This window comes from Poecilia reticulata, linkage group LG18, assembly GCF_000633615.1.
Source record: "Poecilia reticulata strain Guanapo linkage group LG18, Guppy_female_1.0+MT, whole genome shotgun sequence".
Classification (NCBI taxonomy): domain Eukaryota; kingdom Metazoa; phylum Chordata; class Actinopteri; order Cyprinodontiformes; family Poeciliidae; genus Poecilia; species Poecilia reticulata.
The window spans coordinates 10,117,577-10,136,426 of NC_024348.1; the positions used below are offsets into that span (position 1 = coordinate 10,117,577).

At 40.4% G+C, this 18,850-nt stretch overlaps 1 protein-coding gene across 1 annotated transcript; it reads left to right on the forward strand.

Moving 5' to 3' along the window:
- Positions 1–3,966: 3,966 nt before the first annotated feature.
- On the forward strand, positions 3,967–12,355 carry pcolceb (procollagen C-endopeptidase enhancer b). The gene is made up of 9 exons (XM_008435458.2): positions 3,967–4,098; positions 5,220–5,328; positions 6,711–6,969; positions 7,169–7,293; positions 9,362–9,498; positions 9,593–10,428; positions 10,521–10,601; positions 11,171–11,341; positions 12,000–12,355. Exons 1-9 carry the CDS (start codon positions 4,004–4,006, stop codon positions 12,128–12,130), a joined length of 1,944 nt encoding a protein of 647 aa, XP_008433680.2. The 5' UTR covers positions 3,967–4,003; the 3' UTR covers positions 12,131–12,355.
- The last annotated feature ends 6,495 nt before the right edge of the window (positions 12,356–18,850 follow it).

Genomic DNA, 18,850 nt, shown 5'->3' on the forward strand with positions numbered 1-18,850 from the left:
AACAATGTGGGGAAAGTTGACTTCACTGAAACCCTTTATTACAGTGATGACAGTAATGATTTTTATTGTGTGTCGAACCAGTTATGAGAGAGTAGGTGTTAATAAATTAGCTGAAAGCTTTTCTAATTAGAAACTTTCTTCCTGTTCCAAATTTGCTTGTGCTTTTTGATCCGTGGCCCAGTAGGCCTACATTTACAAACTTAATTCTTTCTTATTTGGGGTTGGCTATTTAGCATTCTCTCCTGCACTTTAACAATTTCATCCACTGGTTTCTAACAATGCGCAAAGGAATTTAATCCCCGTGATCAACCTTCACATATGCTATGCTTTTCTTGGCTCGTCAGCTTTAGTCTAAACTTGTGCTTGCTGCTGTCATACAAAACAAAGCCACGGTCAAAATGCCAACCTTTCTAGAGTGAAAAGCCTATCATACGGCATCTGACATGCTACATGCTGAACCGTTAGTTTTTTTTCCCCTCTTGGCCAGATGAAAATGAAAACTATTTTCATGCCTTTGCAGCTTTCACAAAGGAGCAGAATTTTAAAAAAAGCTAAAGTCAACATGCTAACTTTCCTAGCGTGAAAAGAGTAAGAAATTAAGCTAACGAGCCTTAAAAGCTAAACGTAGGTCTTGTAAAACAATATGTAAAATGTTCAGTAGTAAGTACACAACTATTCCCAAAGCTTAAATACAATTAACATTTGAGAATAGCTCTGACTTAAACGGTGCTTTCATGTCCAGGCAGCCTAAAGCTGTTTTGGCAACTTTGTCACAGGTACCAAGCAAAAGTCAAATGTCAACTTTTTTTTTTACCATCACAATGAGAACAAAGTCTAGTGATCACTGTGCACCGATCCCCCTTTGTTTCTTAGTCAAATTTCAGCTGTGCTTTTATGCCCACATCCAGCTCTAAACCAAGGTGAGTAGTAACGTTTTGGAAAACAAAAATATACCTTTAACATCTTCATTACACTTGAGTAATATATTGATGTAATGCTACTAGTAGATCTTACTCATATTATACTGTCACAATACAGTGATAGTTTTAACATGTAAAAACCACTTATTTTTTTATTATAAACAATACATTCTGCAGCTTTAAGATATTAACAGATATCCACTAGAACATGAGAGGTTGTGTGTGCAGAGTATTTCATGAGATTTGGACTGACAGATGTTCAAATAAACAGTTAATTAATACATCAATTAAAACTTTTACATGTTTATCTGCCATATTTGAGTTAGAGTGGGCTTTTCTGGTGGTATTTTAACTTCAATTGTACTCACTTATTACTGAACAGTGTGGTATAGCATTTGTAAGCTAACGTTTAGTCACGGCTAACATCAAAGTTAGCCATAAAAGTTAATTAGCTCTACACTCTGAAATCCAGCCCATTAAAGTAGGTTAAAACTACTACTTTGACAATTAATGTATGGTCTTGCAGACTAGCTTAGTCCAGGGTTCTGATTAGTCTAACATTTTCTAAGTATCGGTTTCAGTATAGGAGATAAAAGGCAGGGATTTTATAGCAACTGTAGTTGCTACCATATGGATGCAGAAGTTTAAATAGGCTATGTTATAAAAAATAGTTATCAAATCACTTCCATTGATGCTGATTTAGTAAATACCGGTGCTCTAAAATAAACATTTTGTATTTATGAGTGTTGGGCTACCTGACAGCAGAAACACCGAAGGACCCCAAAATCCAGTTAGGTCAGACATATTTGGCAACGAAGCCAGATGTTTTTCATTCTGGCTTTGTTGCCAGAATGAAAGTTGAACCACACAATTAAATTAAGGGGAAGGAATTTAATTATTCTTGTTGAAAACGTGACAAAAGTACAGTAGACCCCTAACCCATTCGCTTGGGTTATGGACCACCATTGCCTGAGTAGCTAAAATCTACAAATATTTTAGGCTCCCCTTAAATATGCTCATAACTGCCTATTTTAATACTTCAAACACCATACAAACATGGTGTCGAATGTAAAATTTTATGAAGAAGAAATTCCAGTGAAAGTAAATCTTAGTTTTTCAGCATACACACACATTTTAAACAATTAGACTCTTGAATCTGTGGGTTGAGCCTGGTCATTGGCTATTTTGGTTCCAGCGTTACTGGAAAGGTCTGCAAAGATTACAGTGGAATTGATTAGTCTGAAGAGTTCTGGCCTCATTCATGAGAGAGAACATTAAAGGTACTTTAGAGAAGAAATTGTGAGTCAAGCCTTCTTGTTCAACATCAGTGCCCGACTTCACGATTGCTCTGCAGAACGAATGGTCAAATATTCTTCTTGTTAAGGCAAACCAAAAATATACTCTTAAACTTAACTCTATGTAGGGTTTAGTGTTTTTTGGTTTGCTGGTGTATTTGAAAGTAGGCACCCTGAGCATGTTTTCTAAATGCAGGCACTAACAATAGTCCTGCGTATAGCTGGCTGTGCAGTGAAGTGGTTTTTATACATACAATCATGGCCATACGTTTGGCAGTGACACAAATGTTAGGGTTTGCAGCATTTCAAGTTCAAACTCTTGACGAGAAAACAATTTTGCACTGTAAGTCAAAACTTACTGTGCTATCCATTTTTCTTGATAACTCCTGCTGTTTGTTTTTGCATGTTAGATCCGAGCTTATAATGTCAAATTTAGGTTCCCAGTGGGTTTACGTTTAGGGCTGTTTCCTCGCCAAAAATTTCAACGTTTCAATCTTCTGACCTTGTACTCTTTGCTTTCACTTTTGTCTTGTAACAGTCGTCCAACATGCAGAGAAATACGCAAAACTATTTGGTTTGTTAAATAGGTTTCTGTTGGAGGATGTTTTGATCTTGGGTAGAGATGTGGGGAAGCCCATGCATGGATTGGATGAGGGTCCTTCAATGTTGGCATATTGGACTTATAGCAGTTCTCACTTCATTTGTTCTCTGGACAAATCATTCTGGTCTAGCAATTCTGGACAATTGTCCTCTGACAGAACCCCCGGACGTGAAGTCTTGATAGCTCAGGCAAAGAAATACCTGAAGATGTGCGAGGCCATTTTGAAGGAAGACATCAAGGGTCACATTTGTCCCTCTCCTTCAAATAATAAAATCGATCAGGAGGTTTAAACAAGATTGTTTCACATCTTTACCTTTACTTACAATGCGACTAAAGTAAATTAGGTTACTGCATCATCTGATTGAGACAGGGTCACAGAGGTCTCATGTCCTGGAGGGAGAATATTTTTGGGGATCCTAAGACGATCTTGGATCACGGGGTTCTGGGGAAACTGCCCCCCACAGTTTTCTTCCGGCGCAGATCACAAAACGTCCAAAGGGGAGATTCCAGGAAGCTTTGTGAAAATATGCCTGTATCTTCTCAGTACACTCATTTTCATGCAAAGGAGCAGGAACTCTACTCTGACATGCCCCCAGGTAACCTAGTTCCCAACCCTATCGCCAAGGGCCAACTCAGGCACCCGACAGAAGAAGTTCATTTGAGCCACTTGACTTGCAAAACACATTATGGTAAATGGCTTACTCGTCGTGTCCACTTCACACTACATTCAGTCATTCACACACTGATGGTGACAAGCTACTGGAGTCGAGGCTGCCACGCGCCCGGGGTCACCTATATGGAGAGTGCGACTGGGGACGAGAGCCTGCAACATCGTTGATTATGGGACGAACTCTTCCTACTGTCGTCACTGCCTTCCCAGAATCAACGGCACGTCCTCATTGTTTTACATTACTACAACTAGAGATATGACGAACAGCAGGCGAGCTGCATAGACATGCTGTAATCTGGATAAAATATGTGGGATGCTTGCAGTAGCAGGGATTCTGTCCATTTTATATTTACCCTCTCTCCTTCGTCAAACAACCTTCACTCAGCTTTCCTTTCATCATTGCCACCTCTTCCCTCCCTTTCCTAACCTCAGACTCTCTCCACGCCTATGCCTGACTTCTCCCTCCTTCCTCCGTCCTCCTCCTCTGCCGTCTCTCCTGCTCTTTGAGGACAGCAGGATGGAGGACAGGGCATCGACTGTGTGTCTTCTTGTCCTTTCTTTGGCTTTAGGATGGACCGAAGGGCAGAGTCAGGCGAACAACACAGACTCAAGGTAAGAGTTCATATCTCCTTTTTGTAGCTTTTTTTTTTTCTCCCTCATAATGTTTACAAGTGTGCACAAGTGGCAAGTCCTTTTCAAGATCAGGACTGGGAGTCTGGCCCGATTCCTTTATTGGGATCAGTGGGAGTGCAGTGGAAATGGAAGGGTTTAGTGTTGGGAGCATGTAGCTGACATCCTGTAAACTTGCATTAAAGAAAATGCCACATGTTGAGAATGATGTAGTAATTAAACTGGGCATATTCGCAGATGCCTTTGGATCTAGTGGCTGCAACGCTTTAGCAGAGTTCTTCATCTCTGGAGCTTAGTTTTGTTTTGTTTTTTGTTTTTTTTTTAGATCTCCAGCGAAGCCTGGACTTCCACAAACACACAGGGTGTAAATTGAACATGAGTAACAAACAAATACCTGTGGGCTGCTAAGCTCCACAGGGTCTGAAGGGAGGGACTTTAACCACTGGGATAGTCCAGCCAACTGTGGCCGAACGGCACCACAGTGGACTCACAACACGTTATAAAACAAGAGTGAAAATAGCAGAAATTTCGCAATCTCAACAAATCTATATAGCAATGGATTTCACAAGATGACGAACTGCTGGAGAAGTGGATGACTCCATCTGCGCACAGTGGGTGCAGCGAAATTAAAAGCTGAAGCTGGTGGAGCTTTTGATGTGTGTTTATCTGAGTGTGGAGTGGTGGGTGTGTGCCACCAGGCTCCATGTGTGAGCAGTCTGTTGCGTCGCAGGTTGAAAGTGCCTATTTGCTGCAGAAAAGTGTGTCTCCTGTCAACTTTCTTGTGGCGCAGTCTTCACACAGCACACACACACACACACACACACACACACACACACACACACACACACACACACACACACACTATGCGTACGGTAAGGCTGCTGGCCTGGTTTGACCACGCATCAAGTGAAAACACACCACTTCTACCTCCCTCCGGCCTCGAAGAACACAGGCTGCCACTGTTACATGCACCAGGCGTATTTAGTGACGTGTACATGCAAAGTTTTACCTCCAAACTTTTCGGTATGGCTGATCAGGGAAGATGCATTTCATAGAGTGCAAAATGTCCACTGCAAAATGTCTGTTTTTTTGTTTTTTTTCAGGACTATGTTCCCCTGCGGAGGTCACCTGGTCACTGACTCTGGCATAGTGGCCAGTGAAGGGTTCCCCAGTTTCTACAAACCCAATAGTAAATGCACCTGGTACATCACTGTGAGTGAATTTCAAATTTCCTATGATGCTTGATGCTCTATTTCACATCAGGGATATATTCAAAATTCTTTGAAAAGGTATTTAATGTAAGCAGAGTAAAGGTGACAGTTTTCTGTCCTTGAAGACTTTAATGTTTTCCACCTGATCTACACACTTGAATTCAGTTACTGATTTTTTAAATTAAATTCAAGGGTGTAGAACAAGGGACACATCTAAAAGTTGGAGGATCTGATCCTCAAGGAATGCAGATTGAGACCACCGGCTTAAGAGCGTCAGGAGTAGCAGAGGATGGGGTTTCCTAGCAACAGTTGAGAGTTCAGTAATAGTCGGTGGATGAGGTGAGTCATCCTTGACATCCTCAGGAAACACAGGAGCTTTTACATATTGATTATTCAAGCCCCTAAAATCTCTAACGCCGCATCCAAGAAAATAATGGACGCTGGAGACGTAAAGGAAGAAATACGTCTAACGACTGTAGAAAAGTCAAAGTTCTAAAGTCTCGGGGAGATGTCAGGTCTCTGAGGACGCCAGGAGGTGTATGAATGCTAAAGATTCAATAGCAGATGCTGAAGATGATAACAACACTGAAAGCAAAGACTGGGAGTGGAGGAGGACACAGTGGAAGGAGACCTTTGACCTCTTCTGGGGATATGCAGAGTTGCAGGGGGTTTAGAGGTGACCAAGACGGCTGTTCTGATAGTAATCTCTTAAGACGATGGATGTAAACTCTTTTTGGATGACATAAAGCAAGAAATTGTGACAATGTAGATGATGACTGAGGACAAGGATGCTCTGGAGATAGAGAGACAAGGACCCTGCAAGTAAAGTGAAGACACTGCATGCGATAATACAGATGAGGACGTTTCAGGTGAAAGGCCGGTTAAAGATCCTCCAGGTGACGGTGCAGATGGAAGTGATGCTGTTCCCTCACATTCAAACTTTGACTGGCTTTATTTCAATATCTTAGGTCTTCTTGATAGTAGCACATTGTGCCTAATAACCAAACAGGTTTGATAAACCTCTGATACATCATAACAAGTGAAGAATACCTCTGGGAACGATTGGACATCGTTTCCTCTTTCTCATGTGCTTCCAGTACTCCCAGTGATATTTAGCTTGTTTGGACCTGCAGTCTGTCCCGGGTGTGGACACCCACTGCAACCAGAATTTCTCCCAACACCCTGAATATGTTATTGGCTCGTGGAACCAGAAAAGACTGTCAGTCCTTTGCGGCATTAATGTTGCACGTCCTGGTATTTTGTATTTCATAGCACAAATGTGTGTGTTTTTCCTACCACTTAAAACCAGAATGAAGTATACAATATTGAATAACTGATAAATGTAATAAAACGCTTCTTCTTCGCCCCCTCCTAACGCACCAGGTCCCAGAGAGTCATGTGGTCATGCTGTCTTTCCGCCTCTTCGACATGGAGGCTGACCCCACCTGTCGCTACGACTACCTGGACGTCTACAACGGTCACTCGCGCCTGGTGCAGAAGCTGGGCCGTTTCTGTGGGACATTCAGGCCGGGCGCTCTCATCTCCACCTCCAACACCATGATGCTGGAGATGGTGTCTGATGACGCCACTGGAGGGAGAGGATTTCTCGCTTCCTTCAACGCGGGGAAGCCACATATGGAAGGTTCTTAGGTTTTTTGGGTTTTTTTTTTATCTGCTGAACTTTTAACTGTTGGAAATGTTGTTGTTTTATTTGTGACGTGCAAAATTATAATTTGTCTAAAATTTCATCGTCTTGAAGGAGGGAAGCCACCGCCCCATCAAATCACGATGTGTGCATGCATTTAGCTCGGGCTAGAGCATTTCCTGTTTTGACTTCACAGAGGACCAGTTCTGTGGAGGCCGTCTGACCAAACCACAGGGTTCTGTGAAGACGCCCAACTGGCCCAACTCGAATTACCCAGCAGGTATCAGCTGCTCCTGGCACATCACCGTCGAGCCGAGCAATGTAAGCTGATCGTTATACACTGACTAATTATGGTAATGTAACTAACTTACCTCTTAACTTTGAAGGATTTTTTTTTTCTTTTTCTTTTTTTTACCTTGTTTACAAATGATAGCGCCCCCTGGTGTTCTTTGTGTTATCCAGCAAAAAATCAATTTTAAAAAATGGACAGTTTGAATCATCTTTGAACGATCAAATGTCCTCACGAACCCCATTGAAGTCCTGGAAGGTAGTTGTGTTTGCTGCTGATTGGGTGAAACTTGAATCAAGACGAATAAAAATAGTTGAGTTTTTTTTTTCATTAGGAAAACTTCTCCAAAATTATACAGGTGTTTACTTTTGTGTTTTAATTCAACAATCCTTTGAAGGTGTGTTTTTTGAAACAGTTAATGTTTCAAGGTATTTAAAGTAGTTTTTATGACTCTTCAGTTACATTTTTCACTTTCTTGACAATCCCTAAGATAAAAAAATAATAATAATAATTTTTAAAGCTGCCAGTATATTTTCTTTCTGTCACTGAAAAACATCTATGATTTAACTATGCCTTTTTAAGACCTGTTGATGACAATGAGAACAGGGAATCTGGTGCAGTTGTAAGTATGTGTTTATGGTTATAAAGTAGAATAATTGATTTGTTGTGGGTTACAAATCACACTTAAGTGTAATGTTCTACCGTTAGGTTTGCTGACTCAGATACAAAAATTGGTCATAATTGCAATAATCTCTCCTGCAGACTGTTGATACTATTACCCCTCAACTGTAGTACAGTCAATGTGGCAGTATTTCTGAAGCCTTCCTTCATTTTAAACTCTACAGGAAACACACCCAGCTAAGCTCACACTGTTAGCAACAAGTGTGCAGAAAATGGCTCACTGTTAAAATAAAAGTAAATGACATCCGCTAGAGTGATTTCATGACAGATGTTAAAGAAATTGTAGACAGCCATATCATGCTAGGTGGTCCTGCCAGCTAACTCACAAAAATCCATAGAGATATTAAAGTCTTGAATTGAAATTTGTGTCATATAAAACCTTGCAAAAAGATGAATACCCCTTGAACGTTATGGCTTTTCACGGATCTGTGTGAAAAGCTGGAACTTCTCCTGATTGTTTTCCCACACAGACAAAGGGCAGATCAAAAGATCTTAGCAAACGATCTGCTGTAACTACAGGTAAAATAAAGGTCAATGGGCCAGAATAAGTTATTAAACTATAATTAGGCTATTTCAATCAAGAGATGTTAAGTTTTAAAACTAGCATATTCTGAATTTATTTTCTTAACAGGTGATCTTAAAGTCAGGTTACTTTATTCGATAATGTTCCAATGTGGAATATAACCTACGACTGAATGTCCCAGTCAAAGTCCTAAATCGATTTGAAAATCAGTGGTAAGACTTAAAAATGCTCTACCTCTAATCTGACTGAGCTTGAGTTGCTTAGCATAGAAAATGGACAAAATGTACTTTTCTGTGGATGTCTCTGCTTCAAATACATACACTGCTGCTACCGAGTTCAATGACACAGATCCACTGTAAAATGTCTGAGACCTAACACAGATAAAAGGTTCATTTTAAGCATTGAAATTGTTGAGTGACAATTTTTCAATCTCATGGAGCAACTTAGACGCTAGTTGGACTTTACATGCAGCTGGATATGCTGTGCGAAGTGGGTTGCTGCTGCAAGAGAAAGTTTGAAGAAATGAGTAAACAGGCCCATCAATAGGAAACATAGTTACTAATTTACACTGACTAACATATGAATGTGTGTTTGTGAAAGATGGGAAAGAGGAAAGTGTGACAGTGGCTCTGGTAATAGAGGTTAAATGAAAGAGTTCATTGAGTTATTGCAGGTGTGCTCATGCGAGCCAAGAGATTGACCTTAAGGAAATGGGGTGGGGGGAGTAACCAAGGGCGACAGAAAGAGCTAAAAGCCCCTCTGTATTTCCCCTTTCCTCCAAGTCCACCTCTCTGTGGCTGTACTGTACTCGTTTCATGAAAACCAGGAAGGAATAAACATTCCTGCGTCGTTCCCTGTCGTAAAGCTTATAGTTTGCGTTGCCATCTGTCTTCCAGGTGATTGAAGTGAAGTTTGAGAAGCTGGACTTGGAGTCTGATTTGTACTGTCGCTACGACTACGTGGCATTGTTCAATGGAGGAGAGACCGATGACTCGAGGAGGATTGGGAAGTTCTGCGGAGATAGAGCGCCGGCGTGAGAATTTTGCTAAGAAATCGCTCTTAAAATTAAGTAATTTTAACTCATGCATTTTTGAGGTTTCAATGACATTTTCTCAACCTTTACGTAGAACCATAGTGACAAATGGCAACGAGCTCCTTGTCCAGTTTGTGTCGGATCTCAGTGTGACCTCAGATGGGTTCATGGCACATTACTCCAGTGTGCCCCGCGAGTCCCGCACACCCACAGCTGGTGGTGACTTCATCTACAAACCTCAGCCAACTTCCAGGCCGCAGAAACCAACGTCAAAGCCAAGGAAACCCACCAAACCAACACCTAAACCGACCACCAAACCAGCTTTAAGACCAACTCCTAAACCATCAGTAAAACCAAAACCTAAACCAACTAAAAAGCCATTGATAAAACCGATTAAACCTTCTCTCAAAACAACACCAAAACCAACGACTAGACCTGTCCAGCCGACTACTAAACCTGTCAAACCGACATCTAAACCAACTGCAAAACCACCCGTTAAACCACGACCTGGCATTCGCTTTAAGCCAACACCCAAACCCCCCAAAAAGCCGTTTTCAAGGACTCCACTGGTAAAGAAACCCCTGCTCCGCAAACCTACTCCCAAGCCTGCAGTCAAGTCCACCGTCAAACCAAAACCAGTGAAACCCACACCTAAGTTGCCCCTAAGAAAACCCACAGCTAAACCTGGGGATAAAAACACACTCAAAACCAAAATAATTAAGCCAACACTCAAACCCAGAATCCTGATCAAACCCTCACGGAAACCTTGGGTGAAACCTAAGCCCACCATGAAACCTCGAGTCAAACCTGTGAAGCCGACCCCAAAGACTGGACTGAAACCAACAGCGAAGCCAAAGGTAAAGCCCAAAACAACAACTAAACCAGAGCCGAGCAGGACTGTGACCAAAAAGCCTGCTGTCAACATGACAGGTGAGTGAAACGGAGCTGCACTTTGTGCCTGTGTCAGTGAGGATGCTACTCGATGTATTTCATGTTTGTGTTTGTGTGAACATTTCCTGCAGCTTCACCTCTCAACCCACTGTGTACTCAACCCTGCGCGAGGATAGGGACTCTCCATTCCAACTTCTGCCCACATGACTTTGGTGAGGAGTAACTCAAGCTCCTTCATAAAACATCTTTTGTCTACTGGCTTAAAAAACAAAAACATTAGGACACCCCTTTTAACTATCAGATTCTTCACAAAGATATATTGACGTTTAGCCTCTTTTAGATCTCTGGACATTTTTATCTAATTGTACTTTAAAAATTAAACTTGTGAGGCTCGTTCAACAAAACCCATCCGCAGAAATGTGAAAATAATGAAGACACTCTTCCCTCTAATAACTAGTAACATCAGCAAGAAAAAAGACCTCTAAGTATCAAGACTGTTCTAAAAAAATTACACAAAAGCTAGACTTTTTAGAAGCCAACATGAAAGAAATCAAGGATGATATGGAAGATTTCGCTTCCTTCTGCACCTCTCCAAAAAAACAAAACAAAAAAAAATTTTTTCCTCTGTAAAAAATAGATTATAGGTTGTTAACATTTTATATCCTAGAAATGTAAATAAACAACCTAATTCAGAAAGGCTATTGCTTAGCAACCACATCTGTCTACTTTAAAGTCTTTGGCCATTTCTGTTTTTCCTCTAACACTTTGTTCACCCGCCCAGTGATTACAGGGAAGGTGACTTCTCTGAGTCCTGATCCAAGTGGCTCAGCGACTCTGGAAATGTCTCTGATCAAAGCCTACAAGGCAGGGAGCCTCAAGATCAACAAATCGGGACCCATTAAGTCAGTCACGCTGAGGTCCGCCTGCAAGAAATGCCCTGGGATTGTCAAAGGTACAACGTAGAGCTGCACATTCACCGTGACGGTCTTTTTTATCTGTACTTCATACGACATAAGAGGAGCTGTTGTTTGGTTAAAAAGTGGCGAGCGTTGCTAGATGTTTTTGCTAGGTGGTGTTGATTTAGTCTTTTTACAGTGTCTTGTGTCCCAAAACCACATTAAGCCAAGATTTGCTTTTAAGTCTCAAATGTTTTCCAGCTGATAGTCAATAAAGTGACAAAAATAGTGAATAAATTTACTGACATGTTTTCAGTTCAGGACCTAAAAATTTGGACCAGAAAAGAGTTACATAGGAAGTTCAATGAGTTTCTGACAAGTCACTAGTTGAACTTTCTGGTGTTTTGAATAACCTCAGTTTTCCAAACTGAGGTTATTCAGCAAAGTAAGATATTTAATATTAACGCCTACTCCAACAAACCCCAGTTCAATAATCTAAACTTTCCTCATAAAATCTTCTTCTTCTCCATGTACATTTAAGTCAGAAAGACATCATAAAAAAAAAGAGAACAAAAATAAATTCTTGAGCTGTTTAGAAAAATAGGGTTCATAATTTAGCCAACTAAAGCCCTGTGTTTTGATGTAAAAAGCCCAGAAATGTCACAGTTGCACATTTTTTTCCTTTTTTTCTTGTTTTTTTTTTCTGTCGTTCAGGTCGGAACTACGTGCTGATGGGGACAGTCGACGCCCAGGGCAACGGCCAGCTGAGCCCGTCCAACTTCGCTCTGATTTATCAACCTGCGCACGCCAAGTCGCTCGAAATCCTTTCCCGCAAATCGTGCTAACGTAACGGTCTCACAGCAGAGAAATGCATCTACCAGCATGGCAAAAGTTTTAATAATAACATCCTGCAAAGTTCTGACATATTTCTGCTAATGGACGGCTGTCACGTTTTTAAATATTCACCGTTATTTCATCTTGTATTTTGTATGTAAATTATGTATTAATGAAATGAATTAATTTCTATGTTATTGATACAAAATAAACACAATTGTTGGGATATTCCAGAGGTTTTAGCTGTTGAAGTCTTATTTAACAAATGAGATGAGAAAAGTGGCTCACATTTAATAAGTTAGCAGAAGAGTTCATTATAGGAAGTTTGTGTCATTTACATAGTTTTATCTTTAGTAAATCCTCTTTGCGAAACAAAAAGCATTCGTTTGCTATATGATGGAGAAGAGGGGTTACAATGACAAAGGTTTGTGTGTTTTTCCCCCCTTTTGTTTAAAATAGTTTTGATCTTTATTTGACCCAGGATTGTTCCACTGAGATTAAAGGAATACCTGCAGTGTCAACTCTGGGACTTTATATAGATATCTATCTTTTTCAAATCAAATCTAAATAACGGAATTTACCACAGGCGGAGCCCATTGAAGCTGAAGAAACATCTCGAAGGTGATCAGTGGAAACTTCTGCAGTTTTGAAAATCATTTAAAACAATTTGGAACAATACTTTTAGGATGCACTGTATCTCCATAGCAGAGTTTCTATTTAATGTTATTTTCTTTCTTCTGACTTCACTCAGTGACACTGAAACCAGCTGGTCTTCTCTCTACAATAACTTCCACTCTGAAGAGGGTTGTTGACTTGCTATCACTTATGTCAGATGTGTCAACTCCGTTCATCTTACGTCCCGATGTACCTTTACCTTACTAATTACGCCTGTAAATGTCAAACATAAAAGCTAAATAAGCTGTCAAACACTGAAAAAACCCCAACATTATTTACCTATTTAACTTTACATTTTAAATGTGCTACAGAATATATTTGACATTACAGCTGAACAGTAAGATTTGACGCTTGTTTCAACCTGGACGTCGGAGCAAAATAAATAAGCACAAGCAGTAAATTAAAAGAGATCTTTTATGATTTCCTCTTGATCCTTGTAAAAAGCTCAATAAGATGTAAACACCCCACCAGACATGTTTTTCAGCACCGCCAGTCCAAACAAACAGAATACATTCATTCATTGATTCACAGTGGCAGACAAAATACAGCAAAAACGAACAAAAGCGCACACGGCCAGTGTTAAAACGCACAAAGGGTTGAGAAGCATAGAGATTGAACAGCCATAAAAAAAATAAACATCAATGAACTGAATATTTATTCTCCTTTTTAAACTTATATTATTGTAGTAAGTTGTTTTGCACAGCTGGCACAACAGAAGCTCCAGCTCCAGTCGCGCGAGAAGCATCCCAGCTCAGGCTTTCTCTGCGGTCGCCCTCAGGCCTGCTGGTTGGCGTCGTCGTCGGAGTCGGCCCGGCCGCACAGGAAGAAGCAGAAGAGGACGCAGCAGCCGGTGAGCACGAACAGAATCACCAGGATGTAGACCAGCGTGGTGTTCCAGAAGGCAAACAGGTAGAGCGTCTTGTTACAGTAGCGTGACGTATCGGTGGCGTTCTTGTTGTATTCGGGCTGATAAACCGAGTAGATCCAAAGGTTGCCTGTGGAAAATGGGGATGAAGCGTGAGCGGAAAAGTATTGAGAAAAGCTAAATAGGTTAACAAGAGAAAGTCAACCGTGAATGTCAAGCGGAGAAAAAAAAAAGAAATAAGTAATCAATAAGTACAAGTCCAGTTTTATGAAAGCCTCAGAGATTTGTTAAAGACTTATGATCAATTAGCTTCACGAAAACCATGTTTAATGCTTGTAATTTGAAAGTTTAACTGGTGCCATATAATGAGCAAATAAAAAGTAATAATTTGAATATTCGTATGCTTTGCACAGAGAGGGAATGAAAAAGAGCGGGAAACGCTCAAAGAAAAATGCTAAAACCCCTGAAGAACTATTGATCACCATAAATAGTGATCAATATTTCACTGAGCTGCAGCGTTCACGGGACTGACAGACTGAGCCTGTGATTCCAGTCACACCGTCTGCAGAAGGTTAAGCACAGAAGTGGAGAAAACCTCACAAAGTCTCACAAACTGCCCCTTTTATTTTTACAAGAAAACATCAGAGGTGGATGGTGCCAGTAAATCAAGAAAAAATATTTACAATATAGAGCGACATCTAGTGGTCAATGTGCATAATTACAAGAGGCTTATCCCACAATGTCAAGTTTATGAAATGTCATCCATGCAGCTTTGCAGCATTGATAAATGCAACCACAATAATTCAGGAGATAAAAACATTTAATTTCAGTAATTCTGTTGGAAAAGTGAATGTATGGCGGTTCTTGACACAGAGTGATGCATTTCAAATGTTTACGCTATTCATGATGGTTATTGAGGCAGGCTAGTGAAACTCCCATAATCACAAGCCTTCCTCCAAGCTCTATGAATAAATTGCAAATTTTACTTTCATCTGAGGACACTGAGCAACCGGTCAGTCGTTTTAGCTTCTCAGCCAAGTTAAAACATTTCTGATGTCGTTTGAGGCTCAGGAGTGGCTTAAACTCTCACAATGTGACCATTGTAGTCAGTCTTCCTAGGACAATAGACCATGATCTTCTTCTGTAGTCTCCGTCTCATTTCCTGTCAGCGTCATGTATTTCAGAAGATGCATAGAGAAATGATTTAGACCTTTAGTAATTGGAGACATTCGTATGTTTGTCTTGTCCCTGAAAGAAAGTGTAAAGAGAATTTCTGGACAACTGAATGCAGAGAAGGTGACGACATCGCGACAAAGAAAACCGAACCAGCTGGGCTGATGACAAAACTGAAGACTGAAAATCCAAACGGAGCGACTGCTTCAATTTTGAGGAAAAAAACAAAACTAACAAACAAAAAACATTGGAATTACTTCCTATTTCTAAAGGTCTTGTATTTTGGCATTTTATTACTCATTTGTTAAGTTAAAATCTCTGATAATGAGACTCCTTCTCGCAAAAGAAGGTGAATGAATGGCACCTGGTTACATATGATGCAATGATCAGTAGCATGATCATTGCATCATATGAATAATTATTACATTATTCAGGGTCTGAAAAGGTTTTCCTTTAGGATATTACAAACCTATTCAAACAAATTATTCACATTAAATTGTTCCAAAACTAAAAGTCAACCTGGGTATCAGTGTGCTAAGGAAGCAAGGAAAGATTTTACTTATGGACAAATATAAAAAAATAACAATTAAAATGTGACATCATATTTTAAATTTAGTCCTTTTAAACTAGTGGAAACCTAAAATGACGACAGGTAGCCGTAATGTGACTTAAACCAAATTAAAATTTGCTGTTACATTAATCACTGAGCAGCCGGTTTCTCTGGTGTTAACCCACTAAGGGGTTGACCAGACGACCAGTAACATCATTTCTGTCCTTTTGTGTTCGGCACCCTGCATCTACAAATAACAAAAACTGCTCACCCGTAATGAACCAGCAGAAGAGGAACAAGGACACCAGCGAGTTCCAGGCAGTGACAACGTGGCCCGCCACCGTCCGCGGTCTCTCTTTGGTGTTTCGTGTGCCGGGGAGGCAAGACAGGAGGTTGAGGACTATGGTGAAGACCCCCGACACAATCAGGTAGATGGGGATCTTCTGCTGGACTGGACAGTCGTTGAGGTACACTGTCCCTAGTGGACAGAGGGAAAAGCTGTTCTTTTAGAAAGCACAGTGAAGCAACATGACGCCGACAGGAAGACGTACAACCGCTCACCGACTGCAATGTAGGCAATGGGCATGATGCAGAGAATCACCTTTGAGACTACTGCAGGAAGGAAGAAACAAAACGTGAACCGTCAGTTTTCAGATCAGAACAGAAACCATTAAGCTCTCGGGAAGGAGGATCTCACCCAGTACAGCCGGATGGGGGTCTTTGATGGAACTCATTTTCAGGGATGGTGACGCTAACCTGCAGAGGTCAAACAAGGAACTGTGACGCTGATGGATATATTCATCAGTTACCAAAACAAACCTGACAACTCAGATGGTACAATCCACCTGAACAAGAATAAGAATAAAAAAAAAACATGCTGACCTTTAAACACCACTGTCTGGTCATTAACGGGTTATAAAAAATACGTGCATGTCTTTGCTACTTTTATAGGATTTTGTAACTTTTATCCATTTGTTGCTCAGGAGCAAAAACTTGTGCGGGTGTGCTACGCTGTGCCAGGATGGCAAGACAACAGCAATGACCCCAGAGAAGGAAATGTTGGAGACTCTTAATCAGGTAAAGTTTACAGATCCGTTTATTGTGAAAACACTCCTTTAAAACAGTCAAGTAGCGCAGTGGATTGTTGCACATTTCATAAAGATGAAATGATGATGCAAGCAAGAAATTCAGTACATGTAACCTTCAAGGCCCGCTCTTTTTAGAGACATACCGCTTTTCATGCGGTATGTTTCAAAGTTCAGGATGGCGATCACTTTTGAAGATGCCTGCAGAGTCTGACTAATGTGGCGAGGCTATACAATTATCTGACGAAAAAATGAATTGTCTAGCTCTATTAATAGTTGAGATATTCCAAAAAATTGTCCTTAACGGCTGCCATCTTGGATGTCATCTTAAAGACTAATATGAAACTGCTTAAGACAAAAATCAGTTTAAGATCAGTGATCAGCTGACCTGATAAAGCATGCTGGTGAGTAAGGCTGTAATAACTCAGAGTAAAGACTGGGGAAGCCCATGCAGGGCTTTAAAAGCAAATAAAGGTGCTGACAAGAGGCGCGTCACGCAGACGGTGATTGACAGCGCTTAGACACGCCTTCTGGCTCTTACTGGTTGTTTCTAGATAGCACTGTGTAAAGGCAATTTCATAAGTATTTTTTACTGGGAAAAGCTAAACTGCTGGAAGTGACTGCATGTGTTGATGTGTTCTGCCGAGGATTTAGAATTTAACAAATGTCCACATTCAACCATAAACAACATTTTACAAAGCAATGTTGTTCTTGTACATTTTGGATAACTTCCAAGTGATACATCAAAATGTGCTCTATAAATCACATGGGACAGAAATGCTAAATGTTCCTCTTCTGTAGAAAAGGACTCAAATTTGCAAGAAATAAGGTTGGATACATTACCCACAATGCAAGTCAGACCAACTCTTTAAAATAGCAACAAAAATAAATAAATTCTGCTTTCACATGAAAACTTTGTAAATAAAAGTTAAGGATAAATAAAACAGACAAAGAAAATATTTATCCTTAAAAAAATGCTTGACGTCACAACTTAGGAAACTCTCATTTGGTTCCTGCTACACACCACTATTTAAAAACATTCAAGTGCAACGTTGTGTTTGACCATTATTATTTACTCTTCAAAAATAATACTTAAAAAAATTCTTTCTCTGGTACGGAAGAGGATTAGGGCCACCGAGAAAAAAAAAAAATAATTCTGACTTTCTGACTGTCAGAATTCTGACTTTAATCTCAGAATTCTGACTTTAGAATTCTGACATTAATCTCAGAAATCTGACTTTCTGACTGTCAAAATTCTGACTTTCTGGCTTTGTCAGAATTCTGACTTTAATCTCAGAATTCTGACTTTCTGACTGTCAGAATTCTGACTTTAATCTCAGAATTCTGACTTTAGAATTCTGACATTAATCTCAGAAATCTGACTTTCTGACTGTCAAAATTCTGACTTTCTGGCTTTGTCAGAATTCTGACTTTAATCTCAGAATTCTGACTTTCTGACTGTCAGAATTCTGACTTTAAASTCAGAATTCTGACTTTAGAATTCTGACATTAATCTCAGAAATCTGACTTTCTGACTTTCTGACTTTGTCAAAAAAAGAAAAAAAGAATTCTGACTTTAGATTAAAGTCAGAATTCTTTTTTTCTTTTTTCGGTGGCCCTAATCCTCTTCCGTCCTCTGGTATCAAGACTGGCAGTCGAATAATAACGTTCAGTCAGACTGCATTCCCATAACCAGTCTGACTGGTGATCATAACACAAGACCAAGTGCAGAACAACAGCGCGTGGAGGGAGTGTGTGAACCCCGATCAGTCTGATCCAATTTCAAAAAAGCTGTCGTTTGTTTATCTTTAACAATAAGCAGCATCGTGTGGAAAGAAATCAACTACGTAGAAGGGAATGAATACTGATATTTGTTCAGTTTCGTGGCGCAGATTTAAAAGAGCGCAGAGAAATGAGCGCAGAGATCCTCAAACAGCGGCCTCGCCTCTCACTCTTTGGCATCGTGTGGGAAAGTGGGAAAGGACTCACACCGCCTCCCACGCCCCGAAAACGGCCTCTGTGTCAGCGTCCGGCCGCGGAAAGTCTCCGGTAAGAGTCACCCCGTAAGGAAATCACGGGAAGGACGTAAACTTACCTGCAGTTCAGTCAGAGTTTTGGTTTCTTCTGGGTCTTCTGTGTATCGACAGCCGCTTCTTTACGTGCCGTAGCTGACAGAGCTACCTCCTAGTGACGGGAGCGCGCCTGCATGCGCGGTCACGCAGGGCAGCAACTCATAGCTATGCAAATCAAGCTAGTTTGTTTCCTGCTTCCCATTAAAATTAAAATTAAATACTTGGCTATAAAAGAAAAATATTGTTAGCCATAAGAGTGACCGCATCTTTCTTTATATAAAAAACAGAAAAATAAAACTTAATATTACAAA

Coding starts and splice junctions, on each gene's coding strand:
- pcolceb (XM_008435458.2), top strand. CDS start 4,004: ATGGAGGACAGGGCATCGACTGTGTGTCTTCTTGTCCTTTCTTTGGCT. Junction 4,099..5,219: donor GCGAACAACACAGACTCAAG/GTAAGAGTTCAT, acceptor GTTTTTTTTCAG/GACTATGTTCCCCTGCGGAG. Junction 5,329..6,710: donor AATGCACCTGGTACATCACT/GTGAGTGAATTT, acceptor CTAACGCACCAG/GTCCCAGAGAGTCATGTGGT.